The sequence below is a fragment of the Protopterus annectens genome, chromosome 6.part0, assembly GCF_019279795.1.
Source record: "Protopterus annectens isolate FY-2018-M chromosome 6.part0, PAN1.0, whole genome shotgun sequence".
Classification (NCBI taxonomy): Eukaryota; Metazoa; Chordata; order Ceratodontiformes; family Protopteridae; genus Protopterus; species Protopterus annectens.
Window position 1 is genome coordinate 1,200,383,440 of NC_056737.1, and position 27,621 is coordinate 1,200,411,060.

Below are 27,621 nucleotides of genomic sequence, written 5' to 3' on the forward strand. Positions count from 1 at the left end.
CAAGTAGCTGCAGAACAAATATCATCCAAAGACACTCTAGACCAAATGGCTACAGACGTAGCCTTGGACCTAGTGGAATGAGCTTTCACCTGACCTGGAGGAGACATGCCTCTGTCCTTATAGACTTGAAGGATGCATGAAGAAATCCATCGAGCAATAGTGACCTTGGAGATAGGTTTCCCCAAAATGGGCTTACAGAAGGATATAAACAATTGATCAGATTTACGGAAATTTTTTTTACTGTGTAAATAAAATCCTAACTGTCTATGAACATCCAACAGGTGCAGTTTGTATTTTGTCTTGTTAGTAAAATTAGGAAAAAACACAGGCAAATTGATGGTCTGATTGATATTGACTGGTGATGCCACCTTAGTAAACAAAGATGGATTGGTTCGAAGGGAAACCCTATCTTTCTGAAAAATCATGTCAGGAACTTTGATGGACAAGGCCTGTAATTCTGGGACCCTTTTGGCAGAGGTAATAGCCACCAGAAAAGCTGTTTACCAAGATAAATATTTCAGATCTGCAGTTGCGGCAGGCTCGAAAGGCGGAGTGACCAAAGCTTGAAGAACCATAGTAAGGTCCCATGGGGAACAGGATCTTTGACCGGGGGGGCATAATAAAAAGATGCCTTTAATAAAAGCTTTACACAGTCTGGAAGAGGCTAAAGACGCAGAATTCTTGCCCACATGAAAATGAGAGATGGCAGCCAACTGAACCTTGACAGCAGAAGAACTAGCTCCGTGTTGAAAAATATCAGCTAGAAAATCAAGAATGGCAGAAATAGGAGCCGTGAAAGGATCGAAACTATTTTGAGAGGCCCAAAAGGAAAAATATTTCCACTTGCTGCAATATACCTTCCTGGTCAAAGACTTATAAGCAGCCACCAAAATAGATCTAACTGAGGAGGATAGTTCAGGAGTCCTAGCAATCATGGGAACTGGAGCAGCCAAGCTGTGAGCTTCAGACTGTCCAGACTCAGATGAGGCACCCCTGAAGGGTGTGAAATTAGATCCTGAATGGGATCTAGGATCCAAGATGGAGCCAGAAGGTGAGACCAAAGGAAGGGTAACCATACCTGGCAAGGCCAGAATGGAGCAATGAGGATCACTTTGCTCCCCAGTCGACAATCTTTCTGTAGAAACCTCAGAATAAGATGTATTGGCGGGTAAGCATACATAAGACCGGGAGGCCAAGCATGAACTAGAGCATCTCTGGGGGACACTCCAGGCAGGGGGATCAGAGTGAAAAACTCACTGCACTTCATGTTGGAAGGAGATGCAAAGTGATCGCAGCAAGGTTGACCCCATTCGCTGAAGATCTGTTCCGCTACTGACAGCTTCAGAGAACACTCATAAGGCATAAGAATGGTCTGACTTAGCCTGTCCACTAGGATGTTGGAAAGTCCCGGAATGTGTGTTGTGATGAGAAAGTGACAGGTGGAGATCGCCCATTCCCACTCTCATGGCCTCGTGACAAAGGGGGTAAGATCTGGTCCCTCCCTGTTTGTTGATATATCAGACCACTAACATGTTGTCTGACTGAATTACAGTCGTTCCCAGAGGAAGAAAGGCATGAAGGGCCTGCAATGCTAGAAGGACCACCCTTCATCTCTAGGACATTTATGTGCAAGCTAGTCTCTATGGGGGACCATAGGCCTTAGACTGTCCTGCCCGAACAATGCCCCCCCCACCCGAGTTGGGAGGCATCCGTGGTCACTGTGGCTTGGGCCGGGGCTGGAATAAAGGGTTGTCCCTCCAAAATGTCCGGACAGCACATCTACCATATGAGAGATGACTGACAGACTCGATTGATTTGAATTGGATATGCCAATGGCAGTTCTAGCAGGGACCATTGTACTGCTAGAGTCCACTGTAGAATTCTCATGTTTAACCGGGCACACAGGAGAAGGGTTATGGTCACCACCATCAAGCCTAAGGCCCTCAACACCAATTCCGCCATTGGGAGATGAGAGTGGTAGATCAGGGAGACATGCATCCTCAGGTTTTGAACTCTTTCCGAGGTCAGTAAGATTTTGCACTGAAGTATTTATCCTGGCACCAATGTAGTCTATCACCTGTACAGGATCTAGGAGAGATATGGATGCATTGATTGTGATCCCCAAACACAGGGCAAGACTTAGGAAATAATCCCTGGTTTGGGAGAGTAGACGCCTGGTGGGAGTAGTGAGGAGCCAATCTTCCAGGTACAGATAGATCTGAATCCCCTGAAGCCTCAGGTGAGCCGCTACCACATCCATCACTTTGGTAAACACCCCGGAGGCTGTGGTGAGACCAAAGGGTAGGGCTCCAGTTTGGTAATGATTGACTCCTAGCCAGAAGCAGAAGGAACCTCCTGGAGCTCCTGTTCATTTTTACGTGATAGTAAGCATCCTGGAGGTCTCACGAGCACATCCAGTTGCTCTCTTGCAGGTGCGGCATGATGGACTGTAATGTGACCATCTGGAATAGGTTCAGGGTAGAGAGGTCCAGAATGGGCCTCAAGTCCCCCGTTTTCTTTGGTACCAAAAAGTACCTGGAGTAGAAGCCTGATCCGGACTGATCTGGGGGGATGGTTTTGATGGCTTGTTTTTCTAGCAGCTTGGAAATTTCCTGTGCTGCTGCCTCCCTTTGCATGGGTGGTAAGTCCAGGAGGTGTCTGGGAGATGAAGGGTATAGAGTATCCTCTGGATATGATCTGAAGCACCCAGCGGTCTGTTGTTATGGACTCCCATACCGCTAGGTGCAAGGACAATCGTCCCCGGACTGCCTCCAGAGTAGAGCAGTCGGGCAGCCTCTCAGGGTTGCTGCCTGGATCTGTCCGAGAAAGGTTCTGGAGACCCAAAATTCCTAGGAGCCCCTCTGCCTCTGGGCCGGCATCCATTCTGTCCCCCTCTGCCTCTGGGGGAAGAAGAGCCCTGAGTGTCCCGGGAATACTGTGACTTCCAGAACCACATCTTCTTTTGCCCTCTCTGGTTTCGGGAAAAAGACCTTTGAGGGTTCGAGAACCCGATCCTGATGGCAGACAGTGTCTTCCTGCCCTTCTCACTCTGGACTAATGCCTCTTTGACGATCTTACCAAATAGAGTAAAGCCGTCATAAGGGGCATTGGCAAAGGGCGCCTTGAAGGGTTCCGAAAATTGACATAACCTGAGCCAGGAGTTGCACCTCATGGGCAGGCTGGACCCAGCACCCTAGCCGCTCCTTCTGTAGCATGTGAAAGGAGTCGCATGGACGTGTTTGAGACTGCTTTTAAAGTGGCCATCCTCACAGAGAATGAAGCCTTGTCCTCCTGTGACATGGACGTGGGGGGAGATTCCTCCAGCTCCTTTACCAGGTCATGTTAGAGTCTGGTGACATGGGCTAGGTAGTTCAGCTCCCTAATCGAAAAGGTACCTGAAGCATAAACCAGCTTCCCTAGACAGTGAGGGACTCAGGGGAGTCCAAGTGCCTCCTCTTGCACGTATGCTTGTGCAGTACCTTTCCAGTGGGGCTCACCGGGGGAAACTCGCAAGCCACTTGCTCCTCAGAGGGAACTATCTGGGGCTCCTTGAGCATGGTCTGTCCCTCTGGTAAAACGATGGGGACAGTAGACAGAGCCAAGGGGGTCTGGGTGGAGTCCGAGGGGGCAGTCAGGGGTCTCGATCTAACGGAAAAAAAACTTTCTACTACGGTGAATGCCAAAGGAGAGTGAACCTCCTGAGAAACCAATAAGGAGGTCGGTCTTCCCAGGTCTGATGAGAGAATCAGAGCCGGGCCCAAAGTGGACGGAGCTCCGAGGGAGGGAACTTGGCCCAACAAAGGCAGAGCCGATGAAAATAGTTACATTCCCTCTGATCCGACACCCAAGCTCCGGCTCCGAGAGTGGCTTGAATCCGAGCTGGTTGGATCCAACACGCTCCAGGCAGTTGTCATTTCGAGGAAGCAGGTACCAACCCCCTGACCAAAACCATCCTTGGATCCGAATACTCCGAACCTGAAGTTCGGATCGGAGAAGGAGATATCGGCTGTAAAAAAGGAAGTGAGCTCCCCCTCCTGAGGGAGAGGGGGTTGACAAGACCCCCATCTAGATCTGAGTATGGATAAACCTCCTCATCATTTTATCCATATCAACCTCAGACAAAGACCAGGTGGACCTCGACGAGGCCACGGACTCTGACCTGGCGGGTCAGGGCCCCGAGGCCCTAGAAGCTGAATGCGTCTCCTCCGGCTCCAGGGAGAACCTCAAAGATTGGAGCCGAGGGGAGTCACAGATCTGTAACGTTTTTACAGGTGAAGAGAGGTCCGGAGAAATCTTTCGCTTTTCCTTCCCCTTCAACTTTCTCTCCTTCTCTCTAACCCTTTTCTGTTCCGCTTCCACAGGCTTTTGTACAGGAGGTTGAATCCCAGCCTGGGAGGGAGGAGAAGCCAAGGGAAGAGAGGAAGGAGAGGCGGCCACAGCAGACGCTGTGACTGAAGCCAGAGACAAGGAAACAGTCCCTGAAGGGTGAAGGAGGTCTTTGAGGGCCAACTTGGCCTTCCTATCCTTAATGGCATGGGGGTTGAAGCCCGCAGATACAGTGCAGTCCACACTCAGATGGGCCATGCCTTAGCAAATAACACACAGAGTGTGGCCATCCGCAGGGGATAATTTATGGCCACACTCAGTGCAATGTTTGAAAATAGACTCGTCAGCCATACTATCAGAAGAAAGAAAACTGAAGAAAAAAAGTTGTTTCTTTCGTTCTGACGCACACAGCCACTCACCACACTCGTACACAGAAAACACTGAGGGGGGAGGGGAAGCAAAAATCCACACAACAATACAAACTACTCTAACTACCCTAAAACACTATATCTCGACGCACCAAGCAAGGGGGGAAGAAAAGGGAACCTATACTAACACTACCTAACGATTTTGATTGAATATCTTTTTTCCAAGGGTTTTACCCACTTGACAAAGTTGGAGCTCAAGAAATCATGATGCATAAGCTATTCATGGCAAACGAGAGCTGGGGATGGAAGGCAGTGGAGGTGTATTATGGATAAGGGGAGGAGTCTGGAGCTCGGAGCAGATGCTAGTAAAAGTTGCCGGATCCGTAACCCACAGGTTGAAGACCAAATGAAGTAAACTACTTCAGATTGGAAATTATCAACAATGACATGGGGACCTCAAGACACTGGATCCATCCCAGTTTCACTTTGTCAAAGGAAGGTTATGCTTACCGAATCTGGTGTACTTATTTGAAAAGGTCACTAAGTCAATAGATGAGGGGAAAAATGTGCATACTGCCTACCTAGATCTGGCTAAGGCATTTGATACAATACCCTACTGCTGCATTGTCAACAAACATACAGAACTATATATAATCCCCTTTATAACATGTTGGATAGCTAGCTGGCTCTCTGATAGGACCCCTGGGGTTAGAATTAGTGAGGCCATATCCACAAAGAGGCTGGTCACCAGTGGAGTCCCCCCAGAGTTCTATTTATTTATTTATATACTTATTCATTTTAGTTTGTTTGCTAGGCCCACTCCTATCTCATTTACTTCCTGAATCTTAAACCCAATGTCAAAACCAAGTTTTCAGATTACTGCAAACTGAGAGCAGGCAATGAATCCCCCAAGATGAGAGTACTCTTTAAGAAGGTATAACACAGACAAATGTTTGGTGCCAAAGCCATGACTTAAAGCTCAATACCAAGAAATGCATTACAATACCTTTTGGGAAGTATAACAGTCCGGGTAACTACTTCATCAATACTTCCTCCCCTTAAAAGTTGATTAACTAGCAACCTAGCCTTCAACCAACATATGTCTAAGGTACTAAGAAAATCCTTCTATGTTGCTCAACTTATAAACAAGGGCATGCAATCTAAGTCCAGAGAGATCATCATATCACTGTACTAGGCCCCTCATCGGACCCATCATAGAATATAAATAGAAGTTATGTTCTTACCATAATGTTCCATGTTAGTTGTCTTCTTCTCGCCTTCTTTCTTGCTGGATGGGTTCGGAGCCGACCTCGGCTCCGACTCAGCCACTCTAAAGCTCGAGAGTTGGTTCCACTGGCTCGAGGCCCCCCTTATATCCCACAATGCTAAGCGTGAATTACCTCAGATCTCGTTTGTGAGCTAGGCCCAGCTAATAATACAACCAGGAAAAAACTGGAAAAGAGTCCACCTCTATAAACAAAGGGAAGGAGAAAGGGTGACCTATACCTGATCTAGGAAATATGCACAGCAGAGCATATACCTATCGCAAAGAGGTGGTAGAAAGAGAGGTCACAATCAAACTCCTCTAGGTCTGTCCAGGCCAGGGGGAAGGAGGGTGGGGCGAAGAAGAAGGCGAAGAAGACAACTAACATGGAACGTTATGGTAAGAACATAACTTCTATATGTTAAGTTGTCTATCTCGCCTTCATTCTTGCTGGATGGGACCGCGTCCCTAGCACCTTGTCCCGGGTGGCCTAACGGAACAGACTCTTGAGAACAGTGGAACCAAAGTTAGCTCTATGCCTAGAAGCTAAATCCAACTTATAATGTGAAATGAAAGTGTGAGGAGTAGCCCAAGTAGCCGCTGCACAAATGGTGTCAATAGGCAGTCTGTCTTGGAAGGCTATAGAAGTAGCCAAAGCTCTGGTGGAATGGGCTTTAGGTTTGTTAGGCAGCTTTTGGTGTCTTATTTCATAGACAATGGAAATTAGAGATGTTAGCCATCTAGATAGTGATACCTTGGAAACACAAAGTCCCTTTCTGCCTTCTGCATAGGAGACAAACAGCTGGTCAGATTTTCTGAATTGTTTGGTTCTATCCAAATAGTACCTTAACTGACGATGAACATCTAGCCAATGCAATTTTTGTTCAGACCTATTAGAATATTCTGGAAAAAACACAGGGAGGTCAATGCATTGATTTAGGTTAGACGCCAAGGCTATTTTAGGTAAAAAGGACGGGTTGGTTCGTAAGGATACCCTGTCCTTATGGAACAACAGATAAGGAGGTCGACAGCTGAGTGCATGAAGTTCTGAAACTCTTCTAGCTGAAGTAATAGCTACCAGAAAGAGAGTCTTCCATGACAGCAATTTTAAAGAACAGGAGGCTGCAGGTTCGAAAGGGGGGAGAATCAAAGAACTAAGAACTAAATTTAGGTCCCAAGGAGGAGGAGGATTTCTTATAGGAGGTCTGAGTAGAAAAACTCCCTTCAAAAAGGCTTTGCAAAGCTTGTGGGACATTATGGCAGACTCTGAAATGCCCACATGAAAGTTAGAAATAGCTGCCAATTGAACTTTAAGAGTAGAAGGGGATGAACCTGCATGGAAGAGTTCAGCTAGAAAATCAAGGACCATTTGGATGGAAGCAGTGAAAGGATCTATGTCCCTTCCTTGAGCCCAATAGGCGAAACGTTTCCACTTACTCAGATAAATCTTTCGAGTGGAAGATTTATGGGAAGCTATCAAAATATCTCGAACAGAGTGAGATATTTGAGGAAGCCTGGCTAAGGTTGGAATTGGAGGAACCAAGCAGTGAGGTTCAGAGAGGAAAGGGAGCGATGAAACTGACCCGACTGATGGATCAAAAGATCTGGAACTAGGTCCAGATGCCAAGGTCGCTCCAACAGAAATTGATGTAGAAAGGGGAACCAAACCTGTCAAGGCCAGTAAGGAGCAATGAGGATCAATGAGGCCTTCTGAGCGATAGCTTTCTGTATCACTTGAGAGATTAGTGGGAAGGGAGGAAATGCATACAGAAGTCCCCGGGGCCAAACTTGGACTAGAGCGTCTCTGCTGGGCTGGCCTGGTAAAGGGAATAGGGTGAAATAATCTCTGCACTTGCTGTTTTGGGGAGTAGCAAAAAGATCGCAGCAAGGCTGACCCACTTGAGAAAAATTTCTCTCACAACAGAGTCTTTCAGAGACCACTCGTGAGGCATGAGAATAGCTCTGCTCAACTTGTCCGCGATTTGATTGGACTTCCCGGGGATGTGCGTTGCTATCAGAAACCGCTGAGAAGAAATCGCCCATTGCCACAGTCTGAGTGCTTCTCGACACAGGGGATAGGACCTGGTTCCGCCTTGTTTGTTGATATACCACACTACAGACATATTGTCCGTCTGGATTGCTATCGTTCCCAAGGGAAGAGAGTCTTGAAGGGCTTGCAACGCTAAAAGCACTGCTCTCATCTCTAGAACATTTATGTGCAAGTGGCATTAGTCTGGTTGCCATGTGCCCTGGACAGTTCTGCCCTGATAATGCCCCCCCCCCACCCGACCCGGGAGGCGTCCGCTGTCAGAGTGGCAACCGGAGGAAGGAACAAAGGGTCTTCCCAAGAAGAGCTGAGGGGAAGACATCCACCACAGAAGCTGATTCCTGCATGTTTGCGTAATCATAATGGTGTGGGACATCGGAAGTTGCTGGTATGACCATTGTGTGAAGAGCATCCATTGAAGGATTCTCATGTGGAATCTGGCTAATGGAAGCAGAGGTATGGCAGCCGCCATAATCCCCAATACTTTCAGAACTAACCTGGCTTTGACTCTGTTGCTGCTGAAGAGGAGCGAGACCAGTCTGTGTATGTCTGTTATTCTCTGATCTGTTAGTCTCGCAGACATGTTGACTGTGTCTAGATTTGCGCCTATGAAGGTAATAGTACGACAAGGCGACAAAACAGACTTTTCGCAATTTATTGAAATGCCTAAGTTTTGACAAATGCGAAAGGTGTAGTCCCTGGCCATTAGAAGAAGATGCTTGGTGGGAGCTGTGAGGAGCCAGTCGTCCAAATATGGAAACACCTGGAATCCTTGACGTCTCAGGTGAGAAGCTACCACTGCCATGCATTTGGTAAACACCCGGGGGGCAGTGGTGAGACCAAAGGGCAGGGCCCTGAATTGAAAATGACTGGTTCCCAGCCTGAAGCGGAGGAATCTTCTGGAGCGTCTGTTCATTTTATGTGATAGTACGCATCCTGAAGGTCTATAGAGCACATCCAGTTTTCCTTTCCCAATAGGGAAGGATGGACTGTAGCGTGACCATCGAAATCTTGTTTTCTTGACCGACTTGTTCAAGATACTGAGATCCAAAATTGGTCTCCAGTCCCCTGTTTTCTTTGGAACTAAAAAGAACCTGGAGTAGATTCCGGATCCTTGCTGGTCTGCTGGAACTGGCTGAATTGCTCTTTTACAAGCAGCTTTGAAATTTCCAAAGCTGCAAGATACCTTTGAGCGGTGGAACCTCTGGAAGGGATTTTTGATTGGTTTGGAATGCGACGAAGGAATGGAATAGCCTTCGAAATGATGGACTGTACCCACTTGTCTTGAGTTAGGGATAGCCAGGCTTCTGGGTACAGTGACAATCTTCCCCGACTGCCTCCGAAGGTGGACAGTCGGGCAACACCTCAGGGATGCTGAAAGGGCTTATCGGAAAAGGTTTCTCGATTGCCCTGGTTCTGCGGACCCCTCTGCCTCTGGGCGGCGTCTACCATTATTGTGCCCTCCTCTGCCTCTGGAGGGAACCGACTCTGTCGCCAGGCAAATTCCCTTGAGATTGTTTGGAACCACATTTTCCCACTTTTCTGGCCTTTGGGGTAAGGTCTAGAAGGAGTAGAAAACGGACTCCGGCGGCAGATAGAGTTTTGCCATCCGTCGCACCTAGTCAAAGTTTCTTTCTCTTGAGGACCAAAGAGAGATGATCCATCAAACGGGAATTAGTGAAAGACGTTTTAAAGGGTCCAAAATTGCATAGTCGCATCCAGGCATGCTGGCGTAAGGCAACACCTGTCCCTGCGGCTCTACTCGCTCCATCAGCAGCATATGAAAGGAGGCGCATGGAGGAGTTAGCTATCGAATTCAGGGTAGTCAGCTGGGTGTTCATTTTGTCCTGAAAATCTGCAGCTGTAGGATCCTTCAACATCTCACTCGCTTCCTTGATCAAGTCTCTGGAGACGGGTGAAATGGCATAGGTAGTTCAGCTAACGCATTGCAAAGGTCACTGACGAAAACATCCGCTTCCCATACCTGTCCATAGACCTAGATTCTTTGTTAGGGGGATGGACAGGCACTGAAGGATCAGCTAGTTCCTTCTTGGTGGCAGCAGCTACCACCATAGCATCCACAGTAACACCTTTGGTCAGAAATTGTTTGTCAGTTGGTGCTGTTATAAATTTAGAAGGTCTCCTGGGGGTAGGGTCCACTGAGTCAGGAGCCGTCCAGGCTTTCTTTGCCACCACCTGCATGAGGGGATCAAAGGGGGGGGACACCCAGGAGGTGGAAGGGCGAGAGCCAAATGCCTCAAGATACACAGATTCATCCTCCGAAGGGTTAAGGGCTGGCCAATTTCCTGTCTGTTTCAGGATCTCTAGAATGTCCGCGAAGGAGACATCTTCAGAAGGGGAACGGGGGGAACCCTCGGAATCCTCTAAATCTGTGTCAGAGGTGACAGACTCAGGTGAGTCTATGTGCTTCCTCTTACACTTTCTCTTCCTAGGGGGCTCCCCTGCCAATTCAGGGGAGGCCTCGGAAGAGGATGAGATCCCCACAGGGGATTCTTGAGGAGCTGGCTCTCTGCGGTCCGGGATGAGGGAGTGAGTAGACATAACCTGAGGCACCGAAGACGGAGGGGCAGACGGAGCCGACTGTGGAGTTGAACAAGGTTCCAACACACTCCGCATGACCTCGAACGCACCCCTGTCAGGCAGAGCCAGAGGTCCCCGCTCCGAGAAGCTGAGAACCTCCCTCGGCACCGACAGAGATGGCTCCGAGGCGATGTCGGAGCCGAACCCACCAGCGCCGAAGCACCGAGAGGGAGAGGGGGGTCGGACAAGGGTCCGATGCCACTCACCCCCTCGGAGCCGACGAGGGAAGTCCGGCGCCGAGATTCTTCAAAAGAAGAAATCGGAGCCGACGGAGCGAAGACAAATGTATCGGCCCCACGCTACCACAGTCTCGGTTCCGAGACGCCCCGGCTCCGAGCTCAAAGGAGTCGGAGGAGGAATATTTAGAGGAATAAGTTGAGGCATCGACTGATGAGTCGGGCTCTGAAGCATTTGGGCCAGTGCCTCGGACTTTAGAAGTCGACTCACTACCCTCTGGAGGTCATGATCCGAGAGCCTCGATGACCTAGAGGAGTGAGATCTGTGGCTCCGTTCAGACAGCAAGGGAGACGCTGGAGCCGAATGAACGGAGCCAAGGGATGGTGACCTCGACCTCTTTCTAGATGTCGGCTCCGATGGTCTGATCGGAGCCGACCCAGGAATCTCAATACCTCGGCTCCGGCGAGCCGAGGAACCACAGAAACTGTAGTCAAGACTCATCGGCTCCAGCGGAGCCGATGTAGCAGTAGGCTTCGAAGCCTTAGGCCTCGACTCAGAAACTGGAGTCGAGGTCTTAGAAGCCTTGGAAGGTTTCCCCGATGAAGCAGTTAGGGAACCTTCAGGCTTGAGCAAACCCCTTAGGATGAGTTTGTTCTTTCTTTCCTGCAGGACTCTGGGGCTGAAGCCATGGCATACAGCACAGGAGTCCTGCAGGTGTAAAGGTCCCAGGCAGTACACAAGAAGTGTGACCGTCTGTCAGAGACATTTTCTGACAGCACGAGTCACACTTCTTGAAGCCTGAGACCTTTGAATCCTTGGACATTATCAAGGAACCGAAAGTGTAACCACCACACAGAACACACCCACACCGATTACACTATAAGAAAAGTTAAACTAAATTAAACTAATAAAAATTAGTTAGTTAGCTTAGGTATTTAAATATCCCTACCAAAACACAAACACTCCACTTAGGGATAGCAGGGCCCGAAGGCCTAAGGAAAGAACTTATAAGTTCTTGAGGGAAAAAAACGGAATAATGGAAGAAAGGGATACATTCCACTAAACTAAGGGAAATGTGATAAACTAAGTTAAGAAAGGGGATTTAAACTAGTTCAAATAGACTGATTTAACAAACTGACCTGAGCCGGTAGAAAAACAACACCTCGATCGCTGTAGCGGCAAACGAGATCTGAGGTAATTCACGCCTAGCATTGTGGGATATAAGGGGGGCCTCGAGCCAGTGGAACCAACTCTCGAGCTTTAGAGTGGCCGAGTCGGAGCCGAGGTCGGCTCCGAACCCATCCAGCAAAAATGAAGGCGAGATAGACAACTTAACATTGCTCCCTTCAGTATTTATCTGACCAGACACATGCAGTAAATGGAATATCCGCAAAGATTCCTTAGAAAAAGAATACAGGGAATAAACACAATGTCCTGTGTTGATCGCTTCAAAGCCCTGTCTCTTTACTCAGTAACATGGAGACTCCTGAAAGGTGATTGTTGTCTGTCATTAAAGGCATCTGTGAACCCCTGTTTTGATGAATCTTTTGCACATCTGCAAAACAAACAGCATCAAAACTACGGCATTAAAAGACCTAAATTTTGCTTGTGACATAAATAGGACATGGAGAGACAGGTATGTTTCTCATATAATTCCCAACCTCTGGAACAGGTTTCCCATCCCTGTGAAGCAGAGTTCCTCCCTATACCTATACAAGTACAACTTGGAACAATGTATAATCAATCAGAAATTCATCCTTGGTCTGGCTCCTATGTCTCTGATGCATAAAGGCAGTCAGTAAATCTCCCCTACAAACTGAATATAAATCAAATTTCTGAGTCACATTTGTATTTCATGGCTAGCCTTTTAAGGGTCCTAGTGGTCATTAGCCTAATATACAGCTAAGCACCCCATAAGCATGAATGTTATGAAGTTAGCTTGTTGTATGATCCCCCACTCTTTCTCTTGAGGGGCTTTTTGTGTTTGTGGATGGAATCCTAGATTCTTTAAAAAATAATTTTTCTCTCAGAAATTCAACTGGCTTTCCATTGCAATGTAGTTAAGCTGTATCAGTGTTTCTCAGTCATTAAAAAAAACCTCCTGTAGTGTGAAACACTTCTGTCTTCCGTGTTTTCATTTACTATCAGAAAGTTAACCCTTGCTGTGTGGTATCACCCATTGTTTGCATGTACTTTTATATGCTATCTTTGTGTGGTGATCTGACTTCATCACCTCAAATTAGTGAGCTGTGGTTTACTGACTTTAAAGTCCCCATCCATGACACATGCACAACTCTCTCTACACTGATATTCAGAAACAATGCTTTAGGTACACCTATTCAATGGTGACTGATATGCTACCTCCAAATCACAATACTGTAAAGCATTGAAAAAATGTTACTTGTCAACACTGAAAAAGGTAAAATGCCAAAACATGACAGTCACTAATACATTGGCATAGGAACAATGCAAACACAATGCAAGCACAGTGGTCAGTGGGAAAGAAGTGAAGTGGTCAAAACAGAAAAAAATTACTCACTTTTCTGCACCAGGAAAGCTCCTCATATTCCTATACCAGTGCTATTTAATACAATCAACTCTGAGGTTTTTGCTACTTTTGTGTATAAAAAAAAAAAAAAAAAAACTGTAAGCCTGTTTCCTACCTTTCCTGTAATTAGTGTTCCAGATATAGATTTGCTGTATCCAGGACTGTATGTAAGCTTCTGAGCCCCCAAAGCCTTTCTGTGTTGGAGGGAAGCCTTCTAGCTTATCAGTGGGAGTGGTAAGCACTAAGTAACCTGTCTACCACATAAGGAATGGTTCTGGCCCAGAAATTATACTTACTGGCCGTTTGGGCAATCTCTTCCATCTGTCTCAACTTTCTGATTTGAAAGCCTGCATTTGCACTTGTTTCTGTCCTGTAACTCGTCTAGTGCAGATACAGATTCTTAGTTTTAGCACTTAAATTTGCTTATTCATGCTCAGCACTTGTTCAGAACTTGTAAGCACTAAATAAGCTACTAATTACTATAGCACTCAATCTTCCTCATTACCTAGAGGAAAACAGTTTTTGTACTTACTTTTCTCACTGGCTAAGAGAAAAACAGCTCTTGTACTCACTTTCCTCACTTATCTAGAGGAAAATAGTTTTTTATTCAGGCATGTCCAAAGGTCAGCTCCCAGTGTTCTCTCCTATCTGATGAATCTGGGCATCTTGAGGCAATGTAGAAATTGCCTCATGTACACAGACAACCCTCTCCTCCTACCACCCAACACTACAACCTATGAGAGATGCACTTATTCTAGCCAAACTGGAGGTAAAGCTCTCTCCAACCAAGACTGAACTTGACAGTCATGAGGAGAAGGTAAACATTTGCACCACACCACACTCATCACATAGTCTCACTAAATCTACACCACCAAAATCCACACATAGTAACACAAAAACATTCGCGGAGGCTCTCAATAATAATCTGTCTAAGCAACAGAGACCTCCAAAGCAGAAACGCAAGTGACCTCCCTCTCCCAACACAACCCAAATGACACATAGCCCACAGACTCAGTGTACCACTCAATCACAGCCAGTACGGCAAAACAACGTACCCAACACACTAGTCATAGGTGACTCTATAGTCAGGCACACTGATGTCCCAATCACCAGGCTAAACAAGGAGAAGGTTACTGTCAACAACCTGTTGGGTGCCAGGATATGCCACATAACCCATGCACTCAGGTCACTCCATAACAAGTACAAATATGACTCTGTCATTGTCCACGTTGGTGTGAATGACTTGAGACGTACCTCCGTGGACTACATGAAAAGAGACATGGAAGAGCTCTCCGATCTTGTAGCCCAGGCAGGTATGACCCTAGCCCTAAGTAGCATTCTGCCATCGCCCTGAATGATACCGCAGTACAAGGACAAAATGATTGACTTCAACAACTGGCTAAGCTTCTGGTGTCATTCTAAGGGGATCCTGTATCTGTCTGCTTGAGATGACATGGTCGACAGACCACGATGCTTTGCCACAGATGGCCTGCATCTGTCGCCCCTGGGATTCCGGATACTGGCTAAGGCTGTTGCTGCCCCTATAGTGCCTTTTTTAGGCAGGGTTCAAATAACAAATTCACCACCATAACAGGAACAGGCAAGCAAAAACTGAGGGTAATGCTACTTAATGCTATTAAGTCTAAATTTCAAAATGCACTCACTCGAGGCACCCCTTAAAATGGAGAACATCAATATCTGTGCAGTAACTGAGACCTGGTTCAAGGCTCCAGACAGCACCCCTGCACTACCAGACTATAACACACTTTTCGGCCATGTAACCTGGACCGAAACACCAAAGGCGGAGGTGTGTCCATATTCATTAAGGATATCCACACCTCTAGGCTAGTTGCTCAGCATAATGCATCCGAGGTTATCCAAGTGCAACTAACTCTGGGCAAAACTGCAATCCAAACTGTAGCTTGCTACAGATCCCCCATCATGCCCCGGGATTCCCACTTCTCTTTTCCTGATGTACTGGAAAATATTAGGGTTCAACCAAACACCCTAATAATGGGTGACTTCAACTACCCCACCATTAACTGGGAAAACTACTTGTGTACCAACTCCTTAGCTCAACGCTTTCTGGAATTCATAAACTCCAATGCCCTAGATCAACTTATCCACACCCCCACCAGGGGCAACAATATCCTAGACCTAGTCATTACCAACATGAGTGATCGGTGTTCCACACCTGAAGTCAACTCCTCGTTGGTCCGATCCGACCATAAGCTAATCACCCTTGATATCCACATACAACCCCAAACCCCCATTACGGAAACCACAGTAAAAATATCTCCAAAGCCAACTTCATGCTTCTTAAGACGGAAGTGGTGAACTTCATGACACCCAGGCAGATGGACAATACAGTTACAACTGCTAAATCCTACACAAATGCACTCTATAAGCACTTACATGAGTGCATGGATCGTGCTATCCCAAACATAACCAAGACGCTATCCTCCAAAAAAAGGAAGCCAATCTGGTGGTCCCCTGCCATAAACAAACTGTACAACAGAAGGAATAAATTGTTGCAAAAGAGAGTAAAATCCCATGAGTGGAAGAGCTCCCTGGTCAGCCTCAGTAAGAAGCTGAGATCCCTTATAAGATTCTACAAAGCTAGCTACGAAAACAAAATCACCACTAATTCCAAGGACAACCACAAATCATTCTATAGCTATGTCAATAATCTTGATGGCAACACCCAGATCTTCTCTGAGTTACAGCACAAAGGCACGAAAATTACAGAACCAACTGATATTGCCAACATCCTGGCAGATAGGTTCAGTGCTAACTTTACCCCCCTCTCACCCCCTAAAGGGCCCATATCTATACAGGAATCACAAATACGCAGGTAAAAGCTGCACTCTCTAAAGCCAAAAACACAGCATCCATGGGACCAGACAACATCCCAGGCTACGTTTTACACGGACTTCAGAACGAATTGGCTCCTCACTTAAGCACCATGTTCAATAATAGCCTCGCATCAGGCTTTGTGCCCACTGAATGGTGCACAGCAACAGTCATCCCACTCCACAAAGGGGGAGCCACTACTGATCCCGGCAACTGTCGACCTATTAGTCTGACGAGCCTGGTCTGCAAGGTCATGGAATGTATCATCATGGAACTCATAAACAAAGAAATTGGTAACCTCCAAACTCTGGATCCCACCCAGTTCGGGTTTGTGAAAGGCAGATCATGCCTCCTGAACCTGATCAACTTCTCTGAGGCAGTCACCAAAGCCATAGATGAGGGTACGGTGGTTCACACAGCCTATCTTGACCTTGTCAAGGCTTTCTACACCATCCCCCATTCTGGAATTATAGCTAAACTCATTAAACTAGGTATAAATCCCTACGTCACAAGATGGGTTGCCAACTGGTTCACTGACAGAACCCACACTGTAAAAGTTGCAGATTCCAAATCTGACCTCAAAGCAGTGACAAGTGGAGTACCACAGGGTTCCGTCCTGGGACCTCTCCTGTGTGGTATCTACTTCTCTGAAGTACAGGCCAACACAGAAGGCCTCTGGCTAACGAAGTTTGCAGATGACTGCAAACTAGGAGCCATAGTCAAGTCCCCAAATGATGTGGACATCCTACAGAAGGGCCTCACTGAGACAGATGCCTGGTGTCAGAGCCATGGCCACAAGCTCAATGCCAAAATGTGCAGTGTCATCCCCTTTGATAAAAGCTCTGTACCCATGAACTACCACATAGGCAGCAATCTACTTAACACTGAATGCGTGATAAGAGACCTTGGGACCCAGGTGGACAGTAGTCTCCCCTTTGATAGTCACATCACCACAGTAGTCAGGAAGTCCTTCTACATGGCACACCTCATCATAAAAGGGTTCTCATCCAGGAAAAAAAAGGTCATTGTTCCCCTCTACTCTACACTCATTAGACCCATTATAGAATACAATGCCCCTTTTGGAATGTACCTCACAAGACATCTGCAGCAGCTGGAAAGGCCACAGAAGTACCTCACAAAGTGGATTACTGGCCTCAAACAAATACCCTACACTGACCACCTCAAAAAACTCCAGCTTTACTCCATAGCATATCGCCTACTCCAAGGTGATCTCTGCCTAACATATAAAGCTATGTCAAACCCAGAGCTGTTGGACATTCTACACCTAAAGAAATCCCAATCCCTCCGAGCTATATGCTCTAGGGACCTAAACCTTGTCACCACAATAAACAGGACATGCTGGAGGGATAGATTCCTGTCCCAGAGACTTCCCATACCCTGGAACAGGCTACCCATCTATGTCAAGCAAAGTTCTTCATTAGCACTCTTCAAGAAAAATCTTGATGAGTGGATAGGAAATAGGAAATACACCCCGGGGATTACTTCTGTGTCTCTGCTCGACAGTATCACAGGAAAATAACTTTCTTGGGTGGCGTAAGCCAGGGAACCTTGTTGGCTAGGCTTACATAGGCCCTTGGGCCGATAGTCTATTACCTAGCTATGAACCTATGAGGTCACCTCATCTCAAAAAACTGAGCATTACTGAATGCTAAGTCTACTATAACAGCTTGCATGCAAGAAGCTCTCTATGACCTTTCTAACTGCCACTTGCTTGAAAATCAAGTCTTCAGATTCCCAGTCTCTCCTAACTACTTAGCCCTGCCAAATATCGACCCTATGACAAATGATAGCCTTATGAGAGCCTTAATTCTACCTGTAGAACTCCCACCCAGTTCATAACCCTAGTCATAAGTCCCTAAGCCTAAAACTCCCTTACAGCTCCCTAACCCTAAATTCCCAACCCTCCCTAACCCTAAAACTTCCTTTCCACTTCCTAAATCTAAAACTCCCTTCACACTATCTAAACCTGATAAACCCTTCCCGCCCTTAATCCTAAGACTTCCCTCCTGCTCCCTGCTCCTAAAACTCCCCAAACCCTAAAATCCCACTCCACTCCCTCCTCATAGCTGCCACCTTTACTTTGATCCAACTAGAATAATGCGTTCAGGGAGGTGCAGCAGCTGCTTGCACAAGCTCATAATCATATTTGAGCATGAGTAACAGACTATACGAGCGGCAAGAAGCTTGAGTGCCTTGCTTTGAGACAGTGTTTTTTTTGAGTGCTTGGGACTCGAGCTCTTGTAGCCGAACCTTGAATGCATCAGTTTATTCCTTCTCGGACAGTGTGTGCACATTCTATTTGGTGCTGTACCCTCATTTCAGCTTCATCACCTCAAAGTCAAAGTCAAAGTAAACTTTATTGTTGATCAGATGTACCTAGCAGTGCAAGCTGAATGAAATTTTGCTGCTTGCACCCAGTGCAGCTTGCATGCAGACATAACATAACATATAATTAGAGGGACAGTAAGAGAGATTCACATAGTGTAATAGTTAGGATACTTGGCAACACATACATTTACCACATATTTGGACAATAAGACATAAGACAATATTATACCAGTAGATATTGCACATTGTGATTTACTTAGAATAATGCACATCCACATTAGCAGTGCAATAAACTCTGTTCATATTCCACATATATGGAGTGATAACTCTCTCTCTGGCTATTTCACTAATAGTAATAGAAGAAATCGGCTAACTGTTCAAGTTATTAAGCAATTGCCAGATAGTTACTATAGACAGTATACCACAGCTTGTGGCATACTGATCCTGTTATCTACTGTCATGCTTAACATTTGAGCTCAGCAGCATTATGAATGGAGAGAAGAAACGTCTGTTCAGTCTAGATGTTTTGCAGTGTAACCTGTGATATCGTCTACCCAAGGAAAGATGGAAGAACATGCTATGCGCAGGATGGGTGGGGTCATCTATTACCTTCCTAGCTCTTACTACACAACTAATCTTGTGCAGGTCATCCATGGATGGGATCGAGGAACCAATGATTTTTTATTCCTGTTCCTTGTCTTCAGTTTCCTATTTGCTGCTTTGCTATTTCGCTCTTTTAATGCCTGCAAGCAGCAGGTTGCTCAGTGTTACGTTGACGTTATGATATACTGACACTCTACCAGAGTCCATAGGATAAGGCCATTGCCCTGATGAATCCAGTGATAACTCACTTCAGCAGTATTTTACTGCTCCTTCCCCCACAGTTACTCCTCTAGCAAAATGAAAGTAAAATATGGTTGTATTCATGTTACATTCCCCCAAGCTGACAGTGCACAAATATAATACATACTCCATGGTCTCTGACACATTCCTCGCTGTGATCATCCCAATGGAAGATTAAAAACAATATGCAAAAAGCTTTTTTGGCATTTTGAGTACACCTTCCACTACCAAATATCGCTCACTATAAACGTGTCTGTCTAAATATGATGCAGGGTGTCATAAGATCCAGCAACTGACGCGTCATACGAGCAATGTCTATGAATGACTACTTGGGTCATGGGTAGCAGTTGCAGAAACTCTGTGCACATCTACACTAAGAAAAATTAAATGATACCCAGGAATACAAAACCAACATTTATGGCTAACACTACACCTCAGCGTCTTTAGGTCTATGCAGCTGTACTTTAAGTGTTTTCTATAGTCTTTTAAATCTATCCAATGAATGTTATTTTTTTTTTCAGTAAGACTACAGGTAAACCAACGTTGTCTAATTGCAAAGAAAAAAAGCCTGGCCGATAAATAGAAGTTATGTTCTTACCATAACGTTCCATGTTAGTTGTCTTCTTCTCGCCTTCTTCTTGCTGGATGGGTTCGGAGCCGACCTCGGCTCCGACTCGGCCACTCTAAAAGCTCGAGAGTTGGTTCCACCGGCTCGAGGCTCCCCTTATATCCCACAATGCTAGGCGAGAGTTACCTCAGATCTCGTTTGTAAGCTAACCCCAGCTTATAATAGTAACAGTATAACTCTAAACAGAGTCCACCTCTAACAACAGGAAGAAAGAAGGGTGACCTACATCCTGAACCAGAAAATATGCACAACAGCATATGCCTAAGAAAGAGGTGGTAGAAAGAGAGGTCACAATCACAACTCCTCTAGGTCTGTCCAGGCCAGGGGAAGGAGGTGGGGCAAGAAGAAGCGAGAAGACAACTAACATGGAACGTTATAGTAAGAACATAACTTCTATATGTTAAGTTGTCTATCTCGCCTTCATTCTTGCTGGATGGGACCGCGTCCCTAGCACCTTGTCCCGGGTGGCCTAACGGAACAGACTCCTGAGAACAGTGGAACCAAAGTTAGCTCTATGCCTAGAAGCTAAGTCCAACTTATAATGAGAAATGAAAGTGTGAGGAGTAGCCCAAGTAGCCGCTGCACAAATGGTGTCAATAGGCAGTCTGTCTTGGAAGGCTAAAGAAGTAGCCAAAGCTCTGGTGGAATGGGCCTTAGGTTTATTAGGCAGTTTTTGGTGTCTAATTTCATGTACAAGGGAAATCAAAGATGTTAGCCATCTGGATAATGATAATTTTGAAACTGAAAGTCCCTTTCTGCTTTCCGCATAGGAGACAAACAGCTGATCAGATTTCCTGAATTGTTTTGTTCTATCCAAGTAGTACCTCAATTGACGATGAACATCCAGGCAGTGTAATTTTTGTTCAGACCTATTGGAATATTCTGGAAAAAAGACAGGTAGGTCAATGCTTTGATTTAGATTTGACGTCGAGACCACCTTAGGCAAAAAGGACGGGTTAGTTCGTAAGGATACTCTGTCCTTATGAAACAATAGATAAGGAGGACGACAGCTGAGTGCTTGAAGCTCTGAAACTCTTCTAGCTGAAGTAATAGCTACCAGAAAAAGAGTCTTCCATGATAGCAATTTTAAAGAACAGGAGACTGCAGGTTCGAAAGGGGGAAGAATCAAAGAAGCAAGAACTAAATTTAGGTCCCAAGGAGAAGGAGGATTTCTTATAGGAGGTCTGAGAAGAAAAACTCCTTTCAAAAAGGCTTTGCAAAGCTTGTGGGACATTAAAGCAGATTCAGAAATACCCACATGAAAGTTAGAAATAGCTGCCAATTGAACTTTAAGAGTAGAGGGAGATGAACCTGCATGGAAGAGTTCAGCTAGAAAATCAAGGACTAATTGGATGGAAGCAGTGAAAGGATCTATGTCCTTTCCTTGAGCCCAATACGTGAAGCGTTTCCACTTACTCAAATAAATCTTCCGAGTGGAAGATTTATGGGAAGCTATCAAAATATCTCGAACAGAGTGAGATAATTGAGGAAGCCTGGCTAAGGTTGGAACTGGAGGAACCAAGCAGTGAGGTTCAGAGAGGGAGGAGCGATGAAACTGACCCGACTGATGGATCAAAAGATCTGGAACTAGGTCCAGATTCCACGGTCGCTCAAAAGAAATCGATGTAGAAAGGGGAACCACACCTGTCGAGGCCAGTAAGGAGCAATGAGGATCAATGAGGCCTTCTGAGCGATAGCTTTCTGTATCACTTGAGAGATTAGTGGGAAGGGAGGAAATGCATACAGAAGTCCCGGGGCCAAACTTGGACTAGAGCGTCTCTGCTGGGTTGGCCTGGTAAAGGGAATAGAGTGAAATATTCTCTGCACTTGCTGTTTTGGGGAGTAGCAAAAAGATCGCAGCAAGGCTGACCCCACTTGAGAAAAATTTCTCTCACAACAGAGTCTTTCAGAGACCACTCGTGAGGCATGAGGATAGCTCTGCTCAACTTGTCCGCAATTTGATTGGACTTCCCGGGGATGTGCGTTGCTATCAGAAACCGCTGAGAAGAAATCGCCCATTGCCACAGTCTGAGTGCTTCTCGACACAGGGGGTATGACCTGGTTCCGCCTTGTTTGTTGATGTACCACACTACAGACATATTGTCTGTCTGGATTGCAATCGTTCCCAAGGGAAGAAAGTCTTGAAGGGCTTGCAACGCTAAAAGCACTGCTCTCATCTCCAGAACATTTATGTGCAAGTGGCATTCGTTTGGTTGCCATGTGCCCTGGATCGTCCTGCCCTGATAATGCCCCCCCCACCCGATCAGGGAGGCATCCGTTGTCAGAGTAGCAACCGGAGGGGGTGGAACAAAGGGTCTTCCCAACAAGAGCTGAGTTGAAGACATCCACCACATGAGATGATTTTTGCACACTTGCGTGATCATAATGGTGTGAGACATTGGAAGTTGCTGGTATGACCATTGAGTAAAGAGCATCCATTGAAGGATCCGCATGTGGAATCTGGCTAATGGAAGCAGAGGTATGGCCGCCGCCATAATTCCCAACACTTTCAGAACTAACCTGGCTTTGATTCTGTTGTTGTTGAAAAGGAGTGAGACCAGTTTGTGAATGTCTGTTATTCTCTGATGTGTTAGTCTCGCAGACATGTTTACTGTGTCTAGATTTGCGCCTATGTAGGTAATAATGCGACAAGGCGACAAAACAGACTTTTCGCAATTCATTGAAATACCCAGCTTTTGACAAATGCGAAAAGTGTAATCCCTGGCCATCAGAAGGAGATGCTTGGTGGGAGCTGTGAGGAGCCAGTCGTCCAAATATGGAAACACCTGGAATCCTTGTCATCTCAGGTGAGAAGCTACCACTGCCATGCATTTGGTAAACACCGGGGGCAGTGGTGAGACCAAAGGGCAGGGCCCTGAACTGAAAATGACTGGTTCCCAGCCTGAAGCGGAGGAATCTTCTGGAGCGTCTGTTCATTTTATGTGATAGTACGCATCCTGAAGGTCACTAGAGCACATCCAGTTTCCTTTGCCCAAAAGGGGAAGGATGGATTGCAGCGTGACCATCGAAATCTTGTTTTCTTGACTGATCTGTTCAAGATACTGAGATCCAAAATTGGTCTCCAGTCCCCTGTTTTCTTTGGAACTAAAAAGAACCTTGAGTAGATTCGGATCCTTGCTGGTCTGCTGGAACTGGCTGAATTGCTCTTTTTGCAAGCAGTTTTGAAATCTCCAAAACCGCTAGATCCCTTTGAGCGGGTGGAACATCTGGAAGGGATTTTTGACTGATTTGGAATGCGAAGAAAGGGGATAGAATAGCCTTGAAATGATGGACTGTACCCATTTGTCTTGAGTCAGGGATAGCCAGGCTTCTGGGTACAGTGACAATCTTCCCACGACTGCCTCGAAGATGGGCAGTCGGGCAACACCTCAGGGATGCTGAAAGGGCTTGTCAGGAAGGCTTCCCGATTGCCCTGGTTCTCGGACCCCCTGCCCCTAGGGCGCGTCTACCATTGTTATTCCTGCCTCTGCCTCTGGCGGGAAACGACTCTGTCGTCAGGCGAAGTCCCTTGAGATTGTTTACGGAACCACATCTTTCCACCTTTCTGGCCTTTGGGGTAAGGCCTAGAAGGAGTAGAAAAACGGACTCCGACGGCAGAAAGGGTCTTGCCATCAGTTTCGCACCTGGTCAAGGTTTCTTTCACTTGAGGACCAAAGAGGGATGTTCCATCAAGCGGGTAGTTAGTGAAAGACGTCTTGAAGGGGTCCGCAAAATTGCATAGCCGCATCCAGGCATGCCTACGTAAGGCCACACCTGTCCCTGCGGCTCTACTCGCTCCATCAGCCGCGTAAGAAAGAAGGCGCATGGAGGAGTTGGTTATGGAGTTAAGGGTAGCCAGCTGCGTGTTCATCTTATCTTGGAAACCCGCAGCTGTAGGGTCCTTTAACATTTCACTCGCTTCCTTGATCAAGTCCCTTTGAAGACGAGTAAAATGGCACAGGTAGTTCAGCGACGCATGGTAAATGTCGCTGGCGAGAACATCCGCTTCCGTACCTGTCCATGGACCTAGATTCCTTGTTAGGTGGATGGACAGGTACTGAAGGATCAGCTAGCTCCTTCTTAGTGGCAGCAGCTACCACCATAGCATCCACAGAAACTCCTTTTGTTAAGAACTGTTTGTCTGCTGGTGCCGTTATGAACTTGGAGGGTCTCCTGGGAGTGGGGTCCACTGAATCAGGAGCCGTCCATGCCTTCTTAGCAACCACCTGCATGAGGGGGTCAAAGGGGGGGGACACCCAGGAGGTGGAAGGACGAGAGCCAAACGCCTCAAGATACACAGATTCGTCCTCCGAAGGGTTGAGGGCTGGCCAATTTCCCCTCTGCTTCAGGATCTCTAGAATGTCTGCAAATGAGACATCTTCAGAAGGGGAACGGGGGGAACCCTCAGAATCATCCAAATCTGTGTCTGACGTGATGGACTCAGGTGAGTCAATGTGTTTCCTCTTACACTTCCTCTTCCGAGGGGGCTCTTCTGCCAAATCAGGAGAGGCCTCGGAAGAGGATGAAATCCCCACAGGGGGTTCCTGAGGAGCTGGCTCTCTGCGGTCCGGGATGAGGGAGTGAGTCGACTTGACCTGAGGCACCGTAGAGGGAGGGGCGGACGGAGCCGACTGTGGAGTAGAGCCAGGCTCTAACACACTCCGCATGACCTCGAATGCACCCCTGTCAGGCAGAGCCAGAGGTCCCCGCTCCGAGAAGCTAAGAACCCCCCTCGGCACCGACAGTAATGGCTCCGAGGCCGATGTCGGAGCCGAACTCACCAGCGCCGAAGCACCGAGAGGAGAGGGGGTGGGACAAGGGTCCGATGCCACTCACCCCTCGGAGCCGGCGAGGAAGTCGGCGCCGAGATTCTTCCAAGGAAGAAATCGGAGCCGGCGGAGCCGAAGACAAATGTATCGGGTCCGGCGCTATCACAGTCTCGGTTCCGACGCGACCCGGCTCCGAGCTCAAGAGAGTCGAAGGAGGAATATATTGATGGACCGGGGCAGGCATCGACTGATGAGTCGGGCTCTGAAGCATCTGGGCCAGTGCCTCGGACTTAAGAAGTCGACTCACTACCCTCTGAAGGTCATGATCCGACAGCCTCGATGACCTAGAGGAGTGAGATCTTTGGCTCCGTTCAGACAGCAGGGGAGATCCTGGAGCTGAATGAACGGAGCCAAGAGATGGTGACCTGGACCTCTTTTTAGTTGTCGGCTCCGAAGGTCTGGTCGGAGCCGACACAGGAACTTCTAATACCTCGGCTCCGGCCGGAGCCGAGGGAACCGCAGAAACTGTGGACTGAGACTCATCGGCTCCAGTCGGAGCCGATGTAGGCAGAGGTTTAGAAACCTTAGGTCTCGGCTCAGTTGTCGGAGCCGAAGACCTAGATGCCTTAGAGGGCTTCCCTGTAGAAACAGAAAGGGAATCCTCTGGCTTGAGTAAGCCCCTTAAGATCAATTTATTTTTTCTTTCCTGCAGGACCCTGGGGCTGAAGCCATGGCACACAGCACAGGAGTCCTGCAGGTGCAAAGGTCCCAGACAGTAGACACAAGAAGTGTGAGCGTCTGTCAGAGACATTTTCTGACAGCACGCATCACACTTCTTGAATCCGGAGACCTTTGCTTCCTTAGACATTTCTAAAGGTGTAATTAAACACACACACAAACACACTAATTACACCCTGTCAAGTTTAAATTATAATAAACCACTAACTAGGTTTTTAAAATAAGAAATAATACACACACTCCACTAGGGAAAGAGAAAAGGCCTGTAGGCCCAAGGGAAGAACCTAAAGTTCTTGAGGGAAAAAAACGGGAATTTTTTAGAAGGGGATAAAAATTTCTCTAAACTAAGGGAAATAAGTAAAAATATTAAAATTAAAGGGGTTTTAATAGACTAACTTACACAATAAAAGTCACTTACCAAGAACCGGTAGAAAACCAACACCTCGATAGCTGTAGCGGCAAACGAGATCTGAGGTAACTCTCGCCTAGCATTGTGGGATATAAGGGGAGCCTCGAGCCGGTGGAACCAACTCTCGAGCTTTTAGAGTGGCCGAGGTCGGCTCCGAACCCATCCAGCAAGAATGAAGGCGAGATAGACAACTTAACATCATTTCTTTAATAATGTGTGCTGCAGAGATGGTTAAGTATTAGTGTGTTCTGTTATAAATTACTCCAAGTTTTTTTTTTTCTTTAATTTAAACCATACTGAGGAAACCAGGGGCAAAAGGCAAGTACTTTCTCTTAAATGTCAGAATTTTCACTCAGGCTCTATAATGCTCTAAACTGTTTAAAAAATAATGAAATCATTTGAAATATAATAACAAAAGCTTTATTTCAGTGACAGAAGATTCATTAAAAAAATAAACAGTATTTTCTCAATGTCTCATTTTTGATGTCTATGTGAACATATTTTGCTAAAAGCATTTTTATTATACAAGTTACTAAATTTGTGTTTCTATTTCCTAGTCAATGTCCATCTGGTTTTATGTGCATGAAAGCTGGCCGAAACCCCAACTATGGTTACACAAGCTTTGACACATTTAGCTGGGCCTTCTTGTCCTTATTTCGACTGATGACACAAGACTATTGGGAAAACCTTTACCAACTGGTAGGTTGGTGGTGCTGACCAATATATGCCACATATGCACATAGGTACTTTAATAACAGATGTACTACACAGACAGGTGTGTGTGTGCTAGCATTTAAATCAGATGTGATTATTCCTGCAGATGACTGCCTGTGTTCATACTATATAACATACTAATATGTTTTGTGGTACTAAGGATTTACAAATAATACCAAATGATTTTTATGAACAAAACCATTTTGCTAGTATAACTCTGCCCTATATTTCTGATAAGCCAGTGTTGATGTCCTGTTGAGTACGATACTGAATAATTAAATGGCTCGCCATGTCCTGATGGCAAATTGGTCAGATAAGCATTGACATGCAAAATAAATCCTGCAATAATGAATGCAGAAGAAGCGTGTCAAACACTGTTCAATACAGAGCTTGTTTTTTTTTTTTAACAGGTCATCTGTATATAATAGTTTTGCTGATTTTCTGCAGGAAGTGCATACTTGGACATGCCCCTATTATTTATGGATTAAGCCGCTTAATCATGCCTTAAGACAAATCACATTAAGTGTGGGTAAATTACACAGTGCCCCACATCCTGCAATGTCTTAGCACTTAATGAGACTTCTGATAAGTGAATTATCTGTCTTTTGTTGGCCTCTTGTTTCTAATAGCACCCCTAAAGATAAGCTGTTGCAGCCTGAAGCAGTAGCCTGCAAATGATAGGCGCTCTGTTTTGTTTCAGCTGTAAATGTCAGCACACAACAGATATGCACACACACACACACACACACACACACACACACACACACACACACACACACACACACACACACACACACACACACACACACACACACACACACACACACACACACTGCCTGTTTACTGTTTGCATCTCAAAGGTGGGAAATGTTCATTATGAGTGTGGCCTTGAGCACATCAATTAACTTATTACTCTTGTTAACTTGTAGCAAGTCCTTACAGTCTTGTCTTAAAAACAGTAGGACTATTCAGTTTACTTTCTTTGCA

At 46.3% G+C, this 27,621-nt stretch overlaps 1 protein-coding gene across 5 annotated transcripts in view; it reads left to right on the forward strand.

Annotated features, from left to right (window-relative positions):
• LOC122804756 (sodium channel protein type 2 subunit alpha-like) overlaps nucleotides 1-27,621 on the forward strand; it is a 2,239,151-nt gene that overhangs the window by 1,105,269 nt on the left and 1,106,261 nt on the right. For all 5 annotated transcript variants that reach the window (XM_044074821.1, XM_044074820.1, XM_044074819.1 and 2 more), the window contains exon 10: nucleotides 26,478-26,619. In XM_044074821.1, the coding sequence (XP_043930756.1) occupies nucleotides 26,478-26,619 (142 nt within the window). The remainder of the gene's footprint in view (nucleotides 1-26,477; nucleotides 26,620-27,621) is intronic.